This window comes from Triturus cristatus, chromosome 7 (genome assembly GCF_964204655.1).
Source record: "Triturus cristatus chromosome 7, aTriCri1.1, whole genome shotgun sequence".
NCBI lineage: Eukaryota > Metazoa > Chordata > Amphibia > Caudata > Salamandridae > Triturus > Triturus cristatus.
Genome location: NC_140590.1, coordinates 661,206,229 through 661,230,550, shown reverse-complemented (window position 1 = coordinate 661,230,550; position 24,322 = coordinate 661,206,229). Strand labels below are relative to the sequence as shown.

The window sequence follows — 24,322 nt, the reverse complement described above, 5'->3', positions numbered from 1 at the left end:
TAAACCCTGGCAGAGAGCAAACTAAGGGGGCCTCTGCCTCTGCACCCTGTAGAGCAGTTCCTGCATGGCATGGACTTTTGCGTCCATGCCTTTGCAGGAACTGTTTTTGACGCTTCCATTGCAGTGCCTGTTTTTAAAGGCACCCCCCTTGAGAATGCCAAAAAAAGCCCACCAGACACGAGTAACACTCGTAATCTGCCAGGCGGTCTCTCTGCGGGTTTGGCAGTGCAGCAGCAGGGTGGGCCCGACGCTGCACCGCCAAACTCGTAATTGGGCCCATAAAGTATTGTCTCTCTCATCGCTCTCATCAGCTGACAAGCCAGAGTGATCTGGTAATGAGAAAAACTTATCCTCAAATCAATATCAAAACACCCTTTGGAGATGACAGTAGGAGGACCGTGCTGAAGTTTGGTTTACTGCTCATTGTCCTCTCTCGTTTTCCTCTCAGAATTTAACTCTGCAGTCAGTACCAAGGTATAGCCTCCTCTTTCACCATCTCAGAACCGTTTCCCCCAGTTACTCGTGTTAATATTGTATCTTATGAGGCGAGAGGCTCTACTTGCTTCTTCAAACTTCCAGCCACCGTTACTTGTTTCCCTGACAGAGAAAGTTCAGTTCCTCCCTCTCGAAGTGTCTTTTCCACCACATTAAACCACTTAGGTTTCTTGCTTATCTGGGGAGCTGAGGCTGCTGCGGTTTCAGAAGCATTTGCCACATATGAATCCGATTTCAAAGTCACCGCTTGCATGGGCTTTTTCAACATATTCTCCCAGGTTCCAAAGCCCCTGCCACTGCAGGCCCCATCACCTTTGGCTCCAGTCTCCTCTTCTCCACAACTTTTTTTTGCCTCAATATGATCTGATTTTCTTTGGGCTGGCTCCAGTCGTGTTGCTCCCATGGCTCTTTAAAGCTCTTGTCATTCTCGGCAGAGGCATTGCTGATGCCTGTTTTGTCCTCTGTAAGCTAGTAGCACCAGCTGCCCAGTGGGTTTGCTCTCAGGCCAAGCTACCTTCAGGTGCGATAAGCTAGCCAGACACCCAACAAGGCACTGGGGAAGCTGATGCCTGACCTCATCCCCTGTCAGCGTTCGCTGTGGAAACATCATTCAGAGCAATGGGCTGGGCATACGGGATGATAGAAACAGCCGTCCTCAAGCAGCCACCATATTGCCTTATCTGAGCCATTTATGCTCTGAATGTATTATTGTATGTTAGGATACTTAAACACGGTGGGCCCGATTCACAGAATTAACTTAAGACAAAATCCTAAACTTACTACTTTTGGTATTCACAGAATGCACTTACTACTTTTGGTATTCACAGAATGCACTTACTACTTTTGGTATTCACAGAATGGATTTACGACTACTAACTTTACGTCTGCACTCGGGCCGGAAATTCTGGCCCGGAGGCGGAGCTTCCGGCCCGGAGTCAGAGCTTCCGGCCGGAGGCGGAGCTTCCGTCCGGAGGCGGAGCTTCCGGCCGGAGGCGGAGCTTCCGGCCCGGAGGTGGGGATTCCGGCCAGTGGCGGAGATTTAGCCATGGCCAAAATCTCCGCCTCCGGGCCGGAAGCTCCGCCTCCAGCCCAGAAGCCCCGCCTACGGGCCGGAAGCTCCGCCTCCGGGCCGGAATTTCCGGCCCGAGTGCGGACGTAAAGTTAGTAGTCGTAAGTCCATTCTGTGAATACCAAAAGTAGTAAGTGCATTCTGTGAATACCAAAAGTAGTAAGTGCATTCTGTGAATACCAAAAGTAGTAAGTTTAGGATTTTGTCTTAAGTTAATTCTGTGAATCGGGCCCACAAACATTTATTTTATTCCCTATGCACGCAAAACATATTATTATGCAGCAAAGTAAGGGCCCGATTGACAGAACTAACTTAAGACAAAATCCTAAACTTACTACCATTTTGGTATTCACAGAATGCACTTACTGCTTTTGGTATTCACAGAATGCACTTACTACTTTTGGTATTCACAGAATGGATTTACGACTACTAACTTAACGTCCGCACTCGGGCCGGAAATTCCGGCCCGGAGGCGGGGCTTCCGGGCCGGAGGCGGAGCTTCCGGCCCAGAGGTGGAGATTTTGGCCATGGCTAAATCTCTGCCACTGGCCGGAATCCCCACCTCTGGGCCAGAAGCTCCACCTCCGGCCCGGAAGCCCCGCCTCCGGGCCGGAAGCTCCGCCTCCGGGCCGGAATTTCCGGCCCGAGTGCGGACGTAAAGTTAGTAGTCGTAAATCCATTCTGTGAATACCAAAAGTAGTAAGTGCATTCTGTGAATACCAAAAGTAGTAAGTTTAGGATTTTGTCTTAAGTTAATTCTGTGAATCGGGCCCCATGTGTTTACTTGCAGTAACTTGTTTCATGTATCTTGTGTATTTGAACAGTCATTGTTAAATCACATATATCTTTGTTAATCCAGCCTTTAGGGCCTATTAGGATGCGCCATCCTACCACAGTCCCGCAACCTTGATCATGATGCGATCACCATGGTGGCGGTCACATCTGGCATTTTAACATTGCTGCGGATGCTGCTGGCTGCAGTACCTGCTGCAATGGTAAAATTCCATGTTGTGCATTTCCATGCACAATGTGGCAGGCACCGCCTTGTGCATGGACAGGTAGGGGGTGCCATAGGTACCCCCCAAGTGCACCCCACCGCCCTCCCGGGGGTGCGCAACGGACCCCCAAAGCAAGTCCCCGCAAGCCTTTCCATGGGGGCATCGCCGCCATGGAAAGGCCTTGAAATCTACACATCATAATATGGATGGCGGTGTCTGCTAGGCACCGCCACCATATTTGAGCCCCAGCTCCGCCCGGCCAGCAATCATAACGATAGCAGACCGGCGGAAAAGAGGCAGACAGACTTTCCGTCTGCCGCGATACCCACCGCCATCGTAATATGGTGGTGGGTAATTCACGTTACGATGGCGTGACGGTCGCAACCGCCGGCACGGCAGTGGCGATTGTTACGCCATCGTAATCACCCCCTAAGTGTGTCATTCAAACAATGTTAAACAGTGCAGCTCTATTTCCAAAACTGTATAAAACATTATGCTTACTCATTTTAAACTTGAAAGGCGTTTTCCTGCCTTCCTAACTGTTCAGACTCTGCACTAGTCTGCCTTTTGGTTCATACTTATTTGTCTTTTAAATTGAGGCAAACTATGTCCGTGCACTTGCTGAACTATATTTTGGATTTGGCTATTTACTTTACTTGGATGTAGAACTTATGTTGATCCTCTTACATTATTTAATTTTGATTTAAATGCTAATTTGCAAAGATTTGAATATCAGACTTTTTGCCTTCTATAATGATCTTAATTTCATGTTTTGTGACTTTCAAAAACATGCCATTTCTAAAAAAGAAATTAGGCAGCTTAGTTCCTGTGCATCAATCCTCTATTTAGAGTGTTAACAGTATCAGCAAGAGACCTGGAAGAACAGCAATGTTTTCAAAGTAATTTGTAACTAGAATTTCACAGTATTTACCGTTTGTAAAGAGACTTGCTTCAATGAGTAAATAATGTGGTAATGAAGAGCTGGGTTTGGAGAGCAATGAATATTACTCTTAATAAAAATTACTCTTAATAAATTGCCTTATCCAGAATAACAAAATTCACAATTTTAAATTGTTCACAAATGCCTAGAGCTTATCTTTTTTAAGGCTAAATTGTGGTTACTCATATGAAATAAGAATGCAGAATAATCATAATGAAATGACTATTAAGTTATTTGGACATAGATATTTGTTCATGTGGAGACTTATTTCTTTTTCTTTTTTCTAGGTTTCTGTGATTGGATTCATAATCGAGATCGTAGCGGCTGTTCATAGAGTATTGCCCTATTTAATTCCTATTCTTCTCAGTGTTTTCCTGCCCGTCCTTCCATTACTTGGGTGCATAATACGTTTAGAGGTAAGGTACTGTTTCATTTACCATACAAGTGATTTTGGCTTTCTTATGCTATCTTATACAGATTTTCTTAGCATTGCAGTGTCATTAGTTGGCCTCACAGTGTAGTTGTACTTCATGAGTTGGATAGTCAGTTGTGTGGATGTGGTTATCATGCTTCTTCCATATCCATGTTTGATTGCATGTGTGTTAAAATGGCTAGGGTGCGTTGTATGAGGTCTTTATCAATTCAGGAACATGTAATCAGGGAGGACTGGTGTTTGCATTGCCCAGCTTAAGTATTGGTTTAATATTTAGTATTTTATGTCATGTCAAGACGTGTTATATTGTTTTATGAACAGTGGAGTGTTGTTACGACCTCAGTGAATGGTTTGTGTGTGTGTGTGTGTTTGACTTATTATGCCAATCTGTTCTCTGTTGGGCTGTGATTGTTTGTTATAATAGCTACTATTGTTGTGATCTCGGTGATGCCAAACTCATTTGGATTTCTGAGCCGGATTGCCTCTGACCTTTGAAGGATGTGTGTGCTTTGCTTTGGCTAATGTGTTCAGTTGGGGCTGTTATTGTATTTTAGTGTTGTAGCTGACACTGTTATATTTGGAATATCAGAACTGTGTCAAGCTTGTGAACAATGTCCTGCGATGCCACACCTGACAGGCACAAGATTTTGAATTATATTCAGCGAATCAGAATTGGAAATAGCATTACTTCTCTGCTTTTCATGATCTACATGTAATATATGTATTGCTCGACAACAAATGTCTTTATGTAATTTGAGTGTTTTCTGTCACATCAACATCATAATTTTGAGTCAGTTTCAAATCTGAATTCAGTTGGTAAAAGGAGTCACTGGCTGAATCGAGATTACAAGTGATGCAGTACTGGGCCAATCCTCATACCATTGCTTATCCAATGGATCTTTTTCAGGTAACTGAGAGGAAAAGGAGTTAGTATCCAATCAATCAATTTAAATGGCCCATTAGTTACCCATTAAGGACCAGAAACCAGTGACAATAGTTCAAAAGGTTTATTACAAGCTAGCAGTTAGGTTGAGATGAACACATTTTATCACTATGCTATAAATGTGCAGAATAACAACCAGGAAACCCAACCTCCTAAAGAAGTTTAGGCGTACCTGTATTAGACAAACAAAAAGTTCAGTTACAGCAATACAAACAATCAGCAACAGAATTTGGTGCTTAGAAAAGAGTTTCTGATTCTCTGTTCTATACAGGAGTAAAGTCTAAAATAATCTAAGTCAAAGTCCAAACTAAGGAGGATAGTTCAATAACCTAAGGGGATCTAAAAAATCAGGGAATTGCAGAAAAATTGGATAAATGCAGGGAAGTAGGGGAAGGTGCCATGATTTCAGAAGGTCACTCCAGAGTCTTCTTGGGACAGGGAAATAAGTGTTAGCCTAAGCCACATTCAGTAAAAGAATAAAAGGGAAAGCATAGAGGTCTGCACCTCTACTAGTCTAAAGGAACGTAGCGTAACCTCAGACAGTGTGAATAACCGTGCCATGATTCCTGCCACAGCGCACCTCTCTCGACTTTTACAATATACCGGCATCCCTCATGTCATTCCTACCAACATTTATAAATGAACAAACATCCTGTACCCTAACTTTACCATATTACATGTTGTTGGTAATAGTTAGCTGCAGCTGGTGTACTGCGGTTTGTTTTAAAAAGCTTACATTTTTTAAAAATGTTTTACCATGCATGTCCAAGATGTGGTTTCAGGCACCACAGAAACATCAAGAAAATCTACCAGAATAATCATCAAGCAACAGCCATAAATGACCTCAACGTGAACCTTCCAGAAGACGGCCCTCATCAAATTAATCCCACGCACCAGTTTCTTGCTGTAAGCAATAAGAATGTGACCTTTGTGAAAATTCTAAAACACCTTCTGAAAGACTGTCTCATCAAGTTAATCATCTGTACCTGTTCCTTGCTTTCAGTAATTAAGAATGCAACCTTTCTGAACATTCTAAAGCACCTTCAAGAAAGCTGCCTCTTCAAGTTAATTATCTGCACCTGTTCCTTGTTACAAACAATTAGAATGTGACCTTTATGAACGTTCTAAAGCAGTCATATTGAAAGAACATCCACACTCCACCCCTTCACTTTGCCTCTTCACCTGCCACTTACCTGCTTCCCAGCTTCCAGGACTCTGTCTTGCCAGCTCCCTTGATCTTCCCGCTTTGATCTTACTGCAAAGAAAGTCCTGCATAAGTCTCACACCTGAATGGAAAAAAGAAGAAGAGGAAAAGAAGAGACGTGTTAACAGACTTGATTTTACTACACGCTGAACTCAGTCGTAAGATTGTGTTGCAAACAAAGGTAACCAGGGTTTTTGTTCAACTTGTACACACTGTTGGCAGGGCTCTCCCAGAAAGGACTAAGGTGGAGCTAACCCCATCCAACTTTGCTTTTGCATTTGATGCTGAAATCATACTCACTTCTGTTTTGAGAACTGTGAAGAAGGGGCCGCTACGGACAATCTAAATGAAAACAGAACAATTACAAAACTAAACGTTGTTTGAGATTTGAAAAGCTTTTGTGAGGTGATACCTCAACCCCTTCGCTGCTATGTCTTTTCCCCCATGTGCTGAGCATTTTTTGGGATATTTGGGGTAGTTTGCGATTAGGCTCTGTAGCGTTTTGTCCACATAAGGTATCAATGCCAAATTTGTGTCCTTTTCTTCCAACACCCTGAGGATTCTAAAGGTACCCAGGGTTTGTGGATTCCCCTGGAAGGAGCCCAGAAATTAGCAAAAACAGCAAACCTTTTTGTTTTATAAATGGGGAAAAAGTGCTGCAGAAGAAAGCATCTGTTTTTTTCCCTGCAAATGGTATGAACAAACTGTTTGTAGTGCTGAAATCACCATCTTCCCAGCTTTCAGGGACAAAATGTTCTACACAGTTTTGTCATTTTACTGGGACATCGCCTATTTTTACTATTTCTCTTGCTTTCAACCATCTTCCAGTTAGTGGTAAAAATGGGGGTGAAAGCACTAATCAATCCTGGAAAGCTAATCATTTCAGAGAAGCAGATAATATTCTGATAAGGGGTCATTTGTGTAGATCCCTCAAGGTTTTCCTATAGAAACTAACAGTTGAAATAAAAAGATTTTGATATTGAGTTGAAAGAAAACAGCTGTTGTGCCAAAGTTTTGACCAGTAAATTCTCCTAAGTATGGCATCTTTTTAAAAATAATATACTGTTACATCCACTGGACCCTTCTGGATGTGGTGATATAAGGATTTGTTGGTTCACCAAGAACCTGAAGTAACCAGAGACAAAAACTGAGCTGCACCTTGCAACGGGTTTGAATTGTGTACCGGTATATTGCAATTCATTTGGTAAAATAAAAAGAGTGAAAAATAGGTATCAAGGACACCGATGTATTTCCAAAATGGGAACAAAATATAGAGTTTAGAAGCAGTAGTTATTTTCACATCTCTGAAATTGTGGGTACCCACACTAGCATGTGAATTAGAAGACATTTTTCAAAGTGACTTCTTTTACACACATTGACTTACATTTGGAAGGCAGAAATGCATAGAAAGTCAATAGATAATAACACTTGTTCTACAATCATGGGTTTCCCTAAGTCTCCTGATAAAAATGGTATCTCACTTGTGTGGGTAGGCCTAGTGCCTGTGACAGGAAACGGCCTAAAACACAACATGGGCACATAACATTTTTCCAGTGAAAACAAACCCTTTTTTTGCAGTGTGTCTAGCTGTGGATGTTGGACCTTAGCTCAGCTGGCACCTGGGGAAACCTTTAAAACATGTAAATTTTTTATAAATAGACATCCAGGGGAACCCAGGATGGGGGACATGTTTGGCTCTCTCCAGGTTCTGTTACCAAGAATCCCTTACAAACCTCAAACTTTGTAAAAAAAATTAAAAAACGCAGATATTCCTCACATCTCTGTGATGGAAGGTTCTGGAATCTGTGGGAGCCACAAACTTCCACCCACCCAGCATTCCCCCAAATTTCCTGATAAAAATGGTGTGGGTAGGCCTAGTGCCTGTGACATAAAACAGCTCAAAAGGCAACATGGGCACATCACATTTTTCCCTCGCTCGCCGGCAGCTGGGAAAAACTTACCAAACAAACCTGGAACTTTTTGAAAACTAGACATCCAGGGGAAACCAGGGTGGGGTGACTTGTGTGGCTCTCACCAGGTTCTGTTACCCAGAATCCCTTACAAACTTAAAAATTTGAAAATAAAAAATCCTCACATTTCTGTGATGGAAAGTTTTGGAATCTGTGGGGAGCCATTAATTTCCACCCACCCAGCATTTCCCAAGTCTCCAAGTACCTCATATGTGTGGGTAGGCCTAGTGCCCACACCAGAAAACGGCACAAAATGCAACATGGACACATCACATTATTCCAGTGAAAAAGGACTTTTTTTCACAATGTGTCTAGCTGTGGATTTTAGATCCTAGTTCAGCCAGCACCTAGGGAAACCTAGCAAATCTGTACATTTTTTAAAACTAGACACCCAGGGTAATCCAGGATGATGTGACTTGTGTAGCTCTCACTAGGTTCTGTTACTCAAAATCCCTTGCAAACCTCAAACTTTGTCAAAAAAACACTTTTTCATCAAATTTCTGTGAAGGAAAGTTCTGGAATCTGTGGGGATCCACAAACTTCTACCCACTTGTGTGGGTGGGCCAAGTACCAACGACAGGTAAGGGCCCAAAACGTATTGTCAAGGTATCAAAACTTTCCATCACAAAATGACCTGGTTTTGCAAGAAGGGCACCTGGGTTTTTGGTCCCTAGCTCGGCAGTCATCCAGGGAAACCTACCAAACCCAGACATTTCTGAAAACTAGACTCCTGGGGGAGTAGAGGGAGCAATGGATTGCGTGGATCCCCCAATATTTTCCTATCCATAATCCCCTGAAAACCTAAAAATTAGCTGAATAAAGCATATTTTTCTCATGTTTTTGTGTGGGAAAGTTCTGAGAACACCGGGATGACACAAATTTCCTCCCACCCAGCGTTTCCCTAGGTCTCCTGATAAAAATGGCACCTCACTTGTTTAGGTGGGCCAAGAACCCGTGGCAGGGAAGAGCCCAACAAGCATTGCGGAGACATCAAAATTATATATCACAATCGACGGAGCCGGTTGATGTTCCAGTTGAGCAGCAACGGTGTAGATGATGTCCAGGCAGGGTGAAGCGAGGCAGTGCGGAATGCGGTGTCCACAGGACATGGTACGAGCAAGAGCTCGGTGACCATCGTCAAGATGGTATCAGTGAGACCAAGGACACAGTGAGAAGTGTGGCGGTGGATTCTGTGGGGCCTTCAGGACACGGAATTCTGCAACGAACTCGGTGACTGAGTGGGTTGACCTTTTCTTCTGCGGCGAATGAAACTAGCAGTTCCAGAGACAGTGCCCAGAAGGATGGTGAGGTCTTTGCTGTTCCTGAGACCTCTTGAACAGGGGGCAAGCTCCACTTCCAAGCCCTTGGAGATACTTTCTCAAGCAGGATACACACACAGTTCCTCTCCTTGGCAGAAAACGTTACTGCAGGCCAACCCCAGAAGGCACACAGGAAAGGGGCAGTACTCCCCCTCCAGTTTCTTCCAGCTCTTCTCCTTGGCAGAGGTTCCGCTTGAAGTCCAAAAGTGATCTAAATTTCAGGGGTCTGGGCCCCACTTTTGATAGTACAAAATCCTCTGTTCTCTGGAGGCAGAGAGTGTCTGTGCTCAGCCAAAACTGGTTCTTTCCTCTCTGGTGTAGCGGTTTAGCAGAAGGTGGAGACAGCATTGTCCAAGGCAGACCAGGCCTATTCAGGTGTGAAAGAAATCTCCTCCCCCTACTCTAAATGCAGCCCAGGTATATTCAGCCCAGCCCTGATTCACCCTGGAAAGGCAGGACACACCTCACCCTCCCAAGTGGCTGTCTGAACAAAACGCACATCCCCAGCCCGTGCCACTCCAAAACCAGACAGTCAATACACAAACCTAGCAGAGGCACACAGGATGGCTATAGCTTTCTAAAAGTGGTATTTTCAAACACACAATATAAAAATGAAGCCCAGGCGGCGTACTCTGCTCTACCAGCGGAGTTTTACTAACTCCGCGCTCCGTTAGGGAACGCGGAGTTGAGGCAAAACTCTGACTCCGTGGTGGAGCGGAGTTATCCCCTTAGCCCCTGTGCCACAGTCCAAAAAAAGACAAAAAAACACTTACCTTCTCTCTGGCATCTGCAGGCCGCCCACCTCCTTGTTGTGGTGTCTGCTCCTCACCGCCGTCCTTGTTGCAAACCCCTATGTTTTACATCTTGTGTGGACTGCACATCCACAGTCCACGCAAGACATAAAACATAGGGGCATGTGACCGGCAAAGAGGAGGAGGACTGGGGCGAGGAGGAGACACCACAGCGAGGAGGAGTGCAGCACGCAGATGCCAGGGAGCAGGTAAGTGGGGTTTTTGTCTTTTTTAAAATTGGGTGTGGGACTGGGGCAGAGCACAGATCTACTGAGTTTTTTTACTCCGTGAAACTTCACGGAGTGCCACTCCGCGTACTCCGCCCACAGCTGATAAAAAACATCTTTACTATAGATGTACTTTTTATAGTCTGAATTCAGGCATACTGAACTCCATTTTCCTAACTTGTTCCCATGGGCAGTTATAAGATGTTATGAGTTGACTCCCCATTCTATCCTAAGGGATAGATAGCCTAGCAATAGTGAAAAACAAAATTGGCAGTATTTCACTATCAGGACATGACACACACATCAGGGCATGTCCTACCTTTCACAGACACTGCACCCTGCTCACAGGGGTACCTTGTACCTACTTTAGAGGTGACTTACATGTAAGGTAAAGGAAGGTTAGGGCCTGGCAAGTGGGTGCACTTGCCAAGATGACATGGCAATACTAGACTGCACCAAGACACTGCAGAAGTAGTTCTGAGTTACCTTTGAAAGGCTGCTTGTGCGGTTGGCACAATCAGTGCTGTAAGCCCACTAGCAGCATTTGGTTTACAGGCCCTATGCACACACAGTGCACAGTACTAGGGACTTAATAGTAAACCAAATATCACAATCATGGAATCAATACTCTATAACAATAATTTACAGAGGGAGCGCTTGCACATTGGCACTGAACAGCAGTGGCAAAGTGCCCAAAGCATCTAGACCAGCAAAATGAACTCCAACACACATCAAAACACAGAAAGCAAAAAGGCAAAAAATACAGGGGAAACCCATGCCAATGGTGTCTGGTCTAACACTTACTAATAAAGGTAACTTGACAAACAAGTCAACAAAAACAAACACTTTGTAAAAGAAGTAATAAACAAAATGTGGCTTTATCACAAAGACCTATGTACTCCAAAACGATAACACCCACTTGCCAGAAACAGCTAGACTCACCACAACCTGCTCTGCACAGACCCAGCAAGGACCAACAATATCCCACTAAAAAATAAAAATAAAAGAAATTACACATAAGATAACGCAGTACACATTGTGCACAAATCCACAAAGAATTTCACGCTCAAAATATAAGTATGCTGCTATTAAGACACCACTTACAAAAAATTCATTCATGCATGACAATAATACTCATTTGGAGTAAGCACAACAAAAATGTTTTTCTTATCAAACACATGCAACTACGCAAACTGCAGATCAACCACTGCTGAAACTGCAAACAGGAATCAAAGCTTTGCACTAGAATAAAAAGGAGAAATAAAACATTGCAATCACATAAGCAAATAATGGACCAGTCCACACACAAACAACCATCCAAGCTGAGGGAGAGGTGGGCCCAAGGGTTGCAGAAACAGCAAAAATATTCACTCTCTAAAGAGGGAGCAACCAAAAACAACATTGAATAAAAGCCCTGGTGTCCAGTGGCTTTATAGGTCTGCACCCTTTTAGGCAAAAATCCCTGGTGTATAGTGGGTGTTCCTGCTGCATGATCGCGGCCCCATGCACGATCGTGCAGCAGGAATGCTCTAAAGAGACATCGAGGGAAAGGAAACCCCTTTCCTAACTCCCGATGCCTCTTTGGATCAAACCCCCCTCCCTCCCCAGGGAGAAACTCACCTTCTCCCTCGACGTGCTGGAAGCAAATGGCTTCCAGCAGGTCCGATGGCATCAAATCACATTGGCGGGCGGTGTGCGCTGACATCATTGGATGACATGGAGAGGGATCGGGGGCAGCGGAAGGGCTTCCGTTGCCTTCCCCGGTGGCAGAAACCGGATGGGCGGTTCACGGAAGAGCGCCAGCGCTTCCCCGTGGGTGGGTGCTATGACAGCCGGGAGCCGTCAGACTCATGCACCCAATGTGCAAAAGGAACAATTGATGGACAGAATGCAGAACAATGTTATACATTCATCCCAGTACAGAGATCTGGGCTGAAATCCATCATTTTTTCCTTCCCCATTCCATTCAAGTTTGAACCCAGCCATACGCAAATCAGTCTTGACCCTGCTCCCTATGGGAACAGTACAGCCCGAAATGCCAGGCCAGGTCCTCCCTGGTCTGGAACCAAGCATCCTGGGAGCAGGCTAGCTTAACTCCAGTGGCATGAAGAGCACGGGACTGGGCATATCTGTCTCACTCCGGGTGACAAATGCAAAAAGAACAATTGATGGACAGACGGCACCCAGCCATCCAACACACGGAAGGGGTTTAAAGATAGAGTTAATACCTGACAAAATACTTATTATCTGTTTGTTTATAGGTACCATATCTACTGGTACCATTCATGAGACTGGTGTGAATGCCTGCTGTAGTGTTGCTGTTGAGTTGAGTAGACGAGCCACAGCATATTTGACTCTAAACGCTCTCTTCATCCCAACCCCTTTCAACCTGGGCTTTGCCACCAGAGCAGTGTCTTCCTCTGTAAACTGAGGGCAAATCTCTGGAGGATTCAGGAACTACCATCACCATCCCATTGGAATCTTCTGGGATCTAGGTAGATAGCTTATGACAAACAGTTATCTCTACCAGAATCTCCAAAGTTTGCATCATCAGTGACTTCATTGTCTTTTCCATTCTCACATTATAAGCTGCAACATTCACAAAATATCAGAGGCCGAACATGGGAACAATATTGTCCTTGATTACCTGAACCTCATTAAAACATTAATAAATTGAAACTTTCAATTGACGCTCTGGCTCTCAGAGGGCCCGATTCACAGAACTAACTTAAGACAAAATCCTAAACTTACTACCATTTTGGTATTCACAGAAGGCACTTACTCATTTTGGTTTTCACAGAAGGCACTTACTCATTTCGGTATTCACAGAAGTTAGGAGTCCTAACTTTGCTACTCCTAAACTGAGAAAAATCCTAACTTTAAGACTTTCGGTATTCACAGAAGGCATTTAGGAGTCCTAAAGTTAGGAGTCCTAACTTTACTACTCCTAAACTGAGAAAAATCCTAACTTTAAGACTTTCGGTATTCACAGAAGGCATTTAGGAGTCCTAAAGTCAGGACTCTTAACTTTACTACTCCTAAACTTACAAAAATCCTAACTTTAAGACTTTCGATTTTCACAGAAGGCATTTAGGAGTCCTAAAGTTAGGACTCCTAACTTCTGTGAATACCGAAATGAGTAAGTGCCTTCTGTGAATATCAAAATGAGTAAGTGCCTTCAGTGAATACCAAAATGGTAGTAAGTTTAGGATTTTGTCTTAAGTTAGTACTGTGAATCGGGCCCCATGTACTTTGTGGGGGTCCTTTTGTCAGGCTCTCTCTCTATCACTAGTACAGTGTTGTATCTATTTTCAAACTAAATAAGCAATGTGAACATACCTGCAAGGAAAAGACATGCATGCAGAAAATGGAAAACAGATAACTTAAAGTATTAAATCAATGATTCACATTTAATCTTGAAAAAATGTGTATAAGTATGTCTAAGAACTACATTATATATGCAAAGGTGAAACATTAGGGCATACATTTCATAAATCCATTGTTTTTCTTAGGCAAATTAATTTTAATAGTGTAAGGACGGTTTCTATGCAATCACCTAAATAGTAAATGTTCATTAAATAAAGTTAAGGCACCCTGTGTATCTATGAATTCTCTAATTCGTGAAGGCCTCCTGAGGCTTGAGCCGGGAGAGTCCCACATTGCAATCGATCCTAAGTGTTATCTTTGCATAATTCTTTGCTGCTGCATTTTTTAAATGAATTTTAATTGTTTTAAATTTTGCGCACTTTGCACTCACTCTGTTCTCCGGCTAGAAGTCCACTGCAGGTTGATCGCGGGACTTCCGATGCTGGGGCAGCCATTTTGGGGGTAGCAAGGTCAGTGGATTAGCTCTCACGTCCCTGACATTACTTAAAACAGATGCTGGCACAAGCGCGCATCGTGAAGGCCTCCTGAGGCTTGAGCCGGGAGAGTCCTACACTGCAATCGCTCCTAAGTGTTATCTTTGCATACTTCTTTGCTGCTGCATTTTTTTAAACTAATTTTAATTGTTTTACATTTCGCGCACTTTGCACTCACTCTGTTCTCAGGCTAGAAGTTCACCGCAGGTTGATCGCGGGACTTCCGACACTGGGGCAGCCATTTTGGGGGTAGCAAGGTCAGCGGACTAGCTCTCACGTCCCTGACATTACTTAAAACAGACGAAGGCGTGCCAAAGGCAAGCCCGTCTGCGCCTGTCCGCGCTCGTTTCGCGCTCACCGCCAGCCCCCCTGCAAAAATTACCTCAGGCATGGTCAAATACATACAGTACTCCAGCAACGAATTGAGAAAGCTCAATTTAACTACTTCCACTGTAAACTGCTGTGAGGTGCACTCAGATGCTGTACAACCTCAGCATCAAATGACCTGTACGGGGTGTAACACTAAGATACCACAGTTTCTGTTTCTGCCAATAGCAAACTCAAGTCCCAAACAGCTACCAATCAATATGGACACCACCTGTGTCCTGAAATGCACCCTCCTCAATGCAAGGTCCTTGGTAAAACATAGCCTTCAAATCGCCTCTCTCATTGAAGAGGAAATTTTTCACGTACTGTTCATCACTGAATCATGGACGGATCAGGCATCCGGACCAGACTTAGTAAAAGCCACACCCCCAGACTTTCTCTGTTACACGCTAAATAGACAAAAGAAGAAAGGGGGAGGGCTCGTGGTCATTTATCACAAATTCATTACAGCGTCCTTCAATCCATTAGACGTTGAGGAATGTGAAGAGTATGAATTTTGTCTCAAACTCTCTCACCATTACACTTTTAGAGGCGCCCTTATTTATAGACCACCTGGCCCAAGAGGACGATTTTAAATAAATGCAAGCAGCATACTAGAAAGGGGAATTATCACAAACTCCTATACCATCCTAGGAGATTTTAACTACTATCTTGAACTGCCCTCGGATCCGGATACTTTTAGTCTGCTTGATCTGATGAAGGGTGGAAACCTAGAGCAAAAGATCATCAGTGCAACCCATCAGGCCGGTCACACGCTAGACGCCATTTGTTCTAACAATAGGCAGCTTTCCTTTAAGAGCATCCTTCCTTTAATCTGGTCCGACCACTCAGCAGTCATATTTGAACTCACTCTGCCAGACCATACTGCTCAAAAATCATCAGCAAAATATTCAGATAATAGAGATTAGAATAAAATTGAAGCAGAGAACTGAACACATTACTAACCTCTACTACTACCCCAACACCTAGCAATCTGAATGAGGCAACCAGAACATATACTAGATGGTTGGAAGCAGCAAAGACTGGAAACATGCATCAATCCTGCCCCTTCTGAAGAAACCCAACATGGATGCTAATGATCCTAACAATTTTAGACTAATATCCAGTCTTCCACTCCCGGCAAAAATAATTGAAAAAAATATGAATGCCCAACTCAATAAATTTCTGCAGGATTCCCAGGCCCTTGACCCAACTCAATACGGGTTTAGAGTGGGCCACAGTACAGAAACGGCGCTCCTGAAATCCACAGAAGAGATCAGGACCATCCTGGACCAAGGGGGGAAGGCCATATTGATCATGTTGGACCTGTCTGCAGCATTCGACACGGTCCATCATATCTTGCTGATAGACCGATTGGATGTGTTAGGAGTCAGGGGTAATGCTTGGAAGCTCATTAAATAATTTCTAGCTGACAGAATGCAAACAGTGGCCTTCGGTGAATTTGAAGCCGAATCCTTCTCCTTGCCTTGTGGGGTGCCGCAGGGTTCATCTTTGAGCCCAACACTTTTTAATATTTACGTATCTTCACTAGCACCCCTAATTGAGTCCTTCGGGTTCACCCTGACTTCCTACGCGGATGATAACCAACTTGTGGTGACCGTACTACCAGACGATGTTCAGGAAACAACGTCAAGGTTGCGGGACTGCATGCAAGCCTTAGGGAGTCAGATGGCCCAAAACTGCCTGAAAGTTAACTCTGGGAAAACTGAGGTAGTGTTGTTTGGCAACGACCCTACTTTCTGGACTCCTAAATGCTGGCCTGAAGATATGGGTCCCCTACCGACTCCCATTAGGAAGGCGAAAAATCTAGGAGTCTGGATAGATGATAAATTGAGTTTCAGGGACCAGGTCAACACAGTTATATCATCAACATCATATATCATGAAATCTTGTAAAAAAATTATGCCACTTCTTCCAAAAAGATGCACAACAAACAGTGGTCACTGCACTTATAATGTCCAGATTGGACTACTGCAACAGCCTTTATCTCACGATCCACAAAGGATCAGTGAATAAACTACAGGTTCTGCAGAACGCAGCGGCCAGGCTGCTTACTGACACACCAAAGTACGAGCCTATCTCAGCCAAAATAAAAAAGCTCCACTGGTTGCCAGTCAGGAAACGGACTCTATTTAAGTCTCTCTGTCTGGTTTTAAAGGCTCTACAGGGAACCGGACCTGAATTCCTAAAACAACGTCCCTGCTGGTACACACCAAACAGAGCACTGCACTCTTTGGACGCAAAACTAGTGAGGGTACCCTGGGTAAAAAAAGCTAACTGGGGCGGCAGAAGCTTTGTTGTTAATGCGGCTAAACCCTGGAATTCCCTTCTGTTATCCATGAGAAAAATGTCCAATCTCATGGCCTTCAGGAGAGCATTAAAAACATGGCTTTTCTAAAACTCTCAGCCCACAGCAGACCTTCACACAGCACCAGGACACCTTCGGGTAGCAGTTGCGCTCTACAAATACCACTAACATTAAAATTAACATTAATTCTACAGTAAATGCACTTCAATAATGATGTCAAGTGCAACACTTTACAATAATATCGTTAGGGTATGATGGAGCAGAGTACAGAAGATTTTGTGTGTACCCCGTTCAGACCAATCACCCCCCATAACAAAGTAATATATTAATTTTGTTTGCTGTGTATTAACCAAACACACACATTACATGTGGGAAATGCTCTGCATTAACAGGTTTGATTAACATAATAATTAATGGTGTAAAACGCACGTTTAATCTATTTTGTGCATTTAAATAGTGTAATAGTGCATGTCTATGTTGTAGTGTACATTGTGCATTGCATGCTGTTTTTGCTTCATTTAAATGGCTTGCAGAGGGATGCTTTTCCGCTAGGTAACAGTTTTTAGGGGATAAATATTACCCCTTGTGGGTGGGGGGACAGAAAACACTTATTTTCTGTGTATTTATATTTTCTTTGTGTGTGTTTATCGTAGTTTGGCTGGTGGCCAGTTTCAAGATGGCTTTGTTTTTCCTGGTTCTGCGCAGTAGAGAATGCTTGCATCATCTGGCTGGAGGAACCGCATGCTGAACTTTGCAACTCCAGCTGACTATGTTCAAGGCCGGTAGTGGCTGAGAGCCAGAATGATAGCACGAGAACAGCTGAATGCCTGCCAAAGAGAAACAGTTGAATGCCTGCCAAAGAATGACCACGTGGAAACAGCTGAATCCCTGACACTGAACAGTTGAATCCCTGCCAATGAACCATTGAATGCCTGCTACTGAACTGTGGACAGTCGAATTTGTATCTATCAGCTTGTTAAACATACATTTATTCACAGACATCCTGGGAGCAGAGAAGTACATTGTTATTAATGGACATCCTGGGAGCTGAGAAATACATTGTTATGAACGGACATCCTGAGAGCTGAGAACTGCATTGTCATGACCAATTAGAGCAAGGGAAACAACAAGAGTTGAAACATTTGAGGGTAGAGAGCCAGAAAACACAGTATAAATATCAGACCAAAATTGGGGTTTAGTGTCAGAGAAGGTGGAGGAGAAGAAGCTGCTTTGGAGAGATGCTGGGAGCTTGGAATTATGCCAGACTGTGCACTGATGACCCCTGTAGGTTCGAGATTGTTGCGGGACACTAGCCTGGGTGAGAGAAGTCGTCGAGGAGGTCAAGGGTTTATTAAGTAAGTTGGGGTTTTAGTGCTGGGTAGGAAGGTTTTAGTGTTGGAAATCTTTAGAATTAAATGCATGTGTTTAACTATGGTTCACTGATCCTTCATTTTGGAACCCTCTGTCAGTTACATGACCAAGGATTGATTTTTAACCATTTTGAGAATAATGAAATGAATGCAAACCTACATTTTCTCTCTATGACTTTTATTAAACAGTTTCTTGATTTATGTCCTGAATAAATGGCAATGCTCAAGTGAAAATTAATAGGGAGAGAAGAAATGATAATTTCCTTTATGCAAATTAATTACATAAAATCTTTTAAATGATTTCAGGTGTTCGTGATTCTTTTTAGAGTCAATTAATTATGCAATTCAATATATTGTTGTAGTGAGGTTAAGCTGGTCTTGACAATCACCATCAACCAATCCAACTAATTGGTCCATCGACCAAGTGGGTGGAGTGCCTTGATGTTAAAGCTAGGATTCTACAGATGCAGATGTACATAATGTATTTAATGTAAATATTTTCCTATAGGTAATAAGGTACCCCCCCCACATGTCCAGCGCTTGAATTACTCATCCCTCCTGTGTGTGCAGACTCAGTGAGAGAGACGTGTGAGTGTTGGTGTTATGGGCCCCACCAATGACTACGTGTGTAAATGAGTTAGTGTGACGTCGGGTCTGCGACGCAGGGAGGGTATTGGTACATGTTATTTCCCATTCTTTCCGGTCTCGCGCTGCATCAGTTTTTCTGGTAGCAGAAGGATGGTTGTTATTGTTTTGGTTTGGTGATTATTGCTTGTAAATTGCTTATTGATTATTGGTTATTGATATTGGTTTATGTATTAACACTCTATGTTGAGTCGCGTCGAGTTTTATGTTGTTTGCACGGCTTCTGGGATGTAGGAAGTCAGAAGTTTGTAACGGTTCCGTAGTAGAGCAGAGGTAAGCGCTGCTCTCAGGGAAAGACGGAATTGTTGTTGCCCTGTAGGTACACAGGGAGAAACGTGTAACGATTGAAGTTGCACGACGCATGGTCTGGGTTCAATTCGGTGACATCGTCGTGTGTTGCCATTAGAGACAATTTCTGTGTGAGAGAAGTGTGTATGATAGCGAAGGTCACCTGTGAAATTTTGGTCTTAGGTACCAGGAGTCCAAATGGCATTCCGATAACGCTTATCACTAGAAAGGTAGCAGGTGATCTCTGAGCTTGCTAGAAGGATAAAGTAGAGGGAAGTGCTACTTTGTTAACGTATGTCATAATTCTGTAGTAGGACAGACTGTTCGCTGTTCTCGGGAAAGACATGATTCTGTGTGAATGTACTACATTTTCTCGTATGAAAGTGCGTGAATGTAAAGGCATTCGGGTTAATTGTGAAACTCTAGTTTTATTTCTCAGGAGCATTGGGTCTCCAACTATGTGTCTTAATTCTGGAGAAACGGTTAGCTAATGCTTGTTAGAAGGGTAAGGTAGAGGGATATGCTACTTTATCAACGGAAGTAAAGATCCGTAGTAGGGCAGAGGTAAACGCTGCTCTCGGGAAAGACGGAATTCTCGTGAGAAAGGTCTATTGCTATTCCTTGGTTAGCGAAGCGGACAATGGTGGTGTTTTTGTGTTGTTACTAACAGAATTGTAAATTTGAAACAAAACTTGCTGAGTGGATTTTGTGAAGGAGGGGTAGATAGGAGCAGGAGCTGCGGCAGCGGCTGTTGACGTCAGAATGACCGCGCTGGGATTGGCCAGTCGGTCAGAAACGTAGAACGCTCCGGATTGGTGCGTTAGTGTGCGCCGCGCTAGGAGTGGAGAAGCACAGGGTGACGTACACGCTCCGTATTGGTGCGTTAGTGTGAGTCGCACTGGGATTGGAGAATTGCAAAAGTGACATAGACTCTCCGTATTGGTGCGTTAGTGTGAGTCGCGCTACGATTGGACAGAATAGCGGTACAGTTGTAAGGAGAGACTAGCGATACACGGAAGATAGGAAAATGTATTACGATCCACCAGAAAAGGAGAAAAAGTCCTGGTTTGGTAGAATTAAAAAGTGGTTTAAGAAGGACAAACCGATTGTAACTAGGGAAGGACAGTTACTTCCTCCACCGAAAACCCCCGCATCCTTTATGGTTGCGAAATATGGATATCACACCTGTATTTGGTTAGACAATTGGGTCAAGTATACTGTAAAGGACGGAGTGTTGGCTTTTCCAGAACATGGTTCATTTAATTTGGCAGTTTTGTGAAATTTAAGAGAGAAAATTATGAATTTAGAACCAAGACCTAGACCGACACAATTTGAAGCATTTACAGAGTGGGAAGATGAGATGCATGACCGAGAAAGACAGAGAAGTGGCGGAAGGTATAGGTACATGTTTGGTAGGTCATATGGGCATGAGACTCATGATGATCGAATGAGAAGGTGGCGGAATGCGAGTATGACTGAGGGTTTGTTTCCCGTAAGAGCTGCAGGAGAGAATGAAGGAAGAAAGTGCAAGCTAGCCCCTGCTTGGTCCTCCACCTGGTGGCCACTGTCTTTGGGCTCTCCACCCCCCCCCAGTTACCAAGGTTAGGAATTTAGGAGTCATATTTGATGATAAACTATCTTTACTCCCTCATGCCAATTCAGTGGTTTCAGCTGCTTTCTACAAACTGCGCATGATAAAGAAAATTCTTCCATTTCTTCCCTTGACTTCAGGAAAAACTCTTGTCAGTACTCTTATTATGTCAACCATTGACTACTGCAACGGGCTTCTTTTGAATGCCCAAAAGATGGTCATTCGCAAGTTACAAATTATCCAGAATGCAGCCGCCAGGATGCTCTCAGGAACTCCTAAATATAAACCAATATCTCAGGTTATCCAAAAATACCACTGGCTCCCTGTGAAGAACCGTATTATGTTTAAGGCCTTATGTATTGCGTACAAAACATCGCGCAACATAGGACCCCAATTTCTGATCAATGACCTGGCAGCCTATACTCCATCCCGGGCGCTTCGCTCATCTACAGCATCTCTGTTTATAGTGCCTCGATCCAAAACAGCCGCCTGGGGCGACAAACGCTTCATTGTCACAGCTGCCAAACTTTGGAACTCGCTTCCACTACATATCAGAACCTCCCAGTCATTACTCACTTTCAGAAGAATTACGAAAACGTGGCTATTCGCACAATAAGTCTTCTGGTATAGGTTTCATGCTGCCGTCCTTAGCGCCGAGACACCCACGGGTATTTGTGCGCTCTATAAATCTCATAAACATAAACATAAACATAGAAAAGAGACATAATGTGGAATCGAGAGGGTATGGAGTGAATGAATCAGAGGATGATGTTCTTAATGACATGTTCTATAAAAATCCACCCCCATATCGGCCAGAACCAGAAATATTAACCCCAAGTGCCCCAATGAAAGAAACAGTAAGAATCATAAAATCGGAACCAGAGTTCCAAGATTTGGGAAAAAACAATTCCATTAGAGAGGTAGAGAAGATGTCCGGAGGTAAAATAAACGATGAAAATTCAGCAGAACTAGCAAAGACGACCTTGGAATTAACAGAAAAAATAAGAGAATTGAGCAATAATCTAGAAGCTGTAACAGTCCCAGTAACGATAGGTCCAGTAATGCCTATTTTTGATAAACAGAAAGATAGTGAACATTGCTTGACGGTCCCTTATAAAAGTAATAAACAGGTTGAAGAACCAAAAATTAGTCAAAATGATAATCCATGGAGACAGACAATAAGTATGATTGAACCAAATGTTTCAAATAACCCATTTGTAGGCCAGAACTGTGCAGAAAGGCGTATGACAACAGTGGAGTCAATATCAGAAACACAAAAGGATTTTGGACAAGGAAATGTAGAGAAGTCAATAGGACCATCTACAGAGGAATTGAGTGAATGGTTGAGAAGCTTGCAGAAGAAAGACAAAGAATCTCAGTCAATAGATGTGGCTAAACTACGAATGGTACTTGAAGAGTTAATAGTTGGAACTATCCCTACGGAGAAGTTAAAAACCTACCAAGATGAGGAGTTGTTATTTCTGTGTAAAAGCATAACGTGGAGAGCAAAAAGTCTCCATGAAAGATTAGAAGAAGTGGCAAATGAAATGGGTATTGATATTGAAAAGGTAAAAGCACTACAGAAACCATATCGGGTAGATTTCACTGAAAAAGACATTGAAAACATGAATACCACAGGACGAATGAGTCAGATTAAGGAAATAATTATTTTGTTGAGAAAATGGGGAGATGTGGACAAATGGAAAAGTAGATGGTATCGAAAACCAGGTGATGTTTCAGATAAAACCTTTTCAGCTTTCCCTGTTAGAGAAAAAGAGAAGGTTGTGACAGAATGCCCTATGAGAGAAATTCCAGGAGGAGGATATGTACATGTCCCATGGACTAGGCAAGATATTTTGTCATTTACAAATGACTTCCCTCGACTGCGTGAAAAACCCGTCGAGTGGTATAGACAGGTGGACAGATTTGTAAAATTGTCCAAAGTATTGTGGATTGATCTAAATAGCTTGTTTGACATTATAGTACCAGCAGATCAATGGACAGAGTGCAAAATCATGATAGATTGGCCGACACAAGAATACCCAAGGGATCCAAAAACAGGGGCTCTAGACCCCGAGGTAATGAAGAAATACGAACAGGTTATGGCATTTCTGAAAAACAAAGTACCTCCTAAAGAGACAGACTGGGTAAAAATTGACAGAACACATCAGGAAAGCAAAGAGTCAGTAAACGCATATTATGAGAGGTTAATTTTGGCCTTTAAACAATTTAGTGGAGATGAAAATCTAAGTGAAAAGGATTTAAGTGATTTTGTATACAGGTTTGTATATGGTCTTCGTCCAGAAATTAGTGAGATGATAAAACAGCATACCGTAGACTGGCAAAATAAGAAAATAGATGAAGTACTGGGACATGCTAAATATTTCAGTGATAAGATTGAAGCAAAACAGCGAAAATTGAAAGAAAAGGCTATGTGGGCACAAGTAAAGGTAGCGGAGAGACAGGAAGCTCAATTAGCAGAACAAGCAGGGTCAAGACAAAAAGTTAATCCTGGGAAAGGTAAAGGAAATATCGAGGAAGCTAAGAAGAAATTTCCATGTCATAATTGCGGTAGGATAGGGCATTGGAAATCCGAGTGTAAATTTCCCCCAAGAACTAACGATGAAAATGCATCATTGAATCCACAAGTGCAGAATGAGGTGAGTGGTCAACCGCAGTGACAGCAGCAGGTTGTAACACAACAGAATCAGGTGCCAAAACCACCTTTTCCACAGAACAAAAATTCCCAGAAGTATAGTAAGGAAACGGGATTCTACAACAAAGGGAAATAAGCTGCCGCGCGCTAGCGCTGCTTCGCAGTATTGGCTGCAACGCGATGAAAGCGATTCAGAGGAGGGTTATTGATGGTGCCGAAGGGAGGAAGAAGAGTGTGTACTTGGGGCAACTCTAGAAGTAGACCAGACAGGCCCATTTGTAGATGGAAAAGTTAATAATGAAAATATTACTTTCCTAGTTGATACTGGTGCTACTCGATCAACTGTTAGATCAGCTGATGTCAAGAATCTTCCTCTCTCGGATGAAATGATCGAAGTAGTTGGTGTATCCAACAGGCAGATTAAAGCTTACCTTACAGAACCAGTGAAAGATAGCATAGGGAAATTTTCTGAAATGCACCGCTTTGTCGTGTGCGACACTAGTCCTGTGAACTTGTTAGGTAGAGATTTGTTGTGCAAGATGAACTGCACTATATTTTGTACCCCAGATGGAATAGCATTTGAAACACCAGAAGATGATGTGCTGTATAAAATGACAATGGCAAACAGGGAGAAGGAGGTTACTGGAACCTATGCTGTATTTAACCCTGATGAATTACCTAAAGAATTAAAACAATCTGTTAAAGCAGAAGTTTGGGATTTCACCGGAGAAGACGTAGGATTAATGAGAAATGTAGATCCGTTAAAAATAACAGTAAAAGAAGGAGTAAGTTATACAAATGTCCCTCAATATAAATTGACACCTGAAA

At 43.1% G+C, this 24,322-nt stretch overlaps 1 protein-coding gene across 3 annotated transcripts in view; it reads left to right on the top strand.

Moving 5' to 3' along the window:
* The window catches only part of LOC146810314 (ATP-binding cassette sub-family A member 10-like), a 1,546,030-nt gene that overhangs the window by 1,267,159 nt on the left and 254,549 nt on the right, over positions 1-24,322 (top strand). For all 3 annotated transcript variants that reach the window (XM_085617307.1, XM_085617308.1, XM_085617306.1), the window contains one exon: positions 3,790-3,918. In XM_085617307.1, the coding sequence (XP_085473433.1) occupies positions 3,790-3,918 (129 nt within the window). The remainder of the gene's footprint in view (positions 1-3,789; positions 3,919-24,322) is intronic.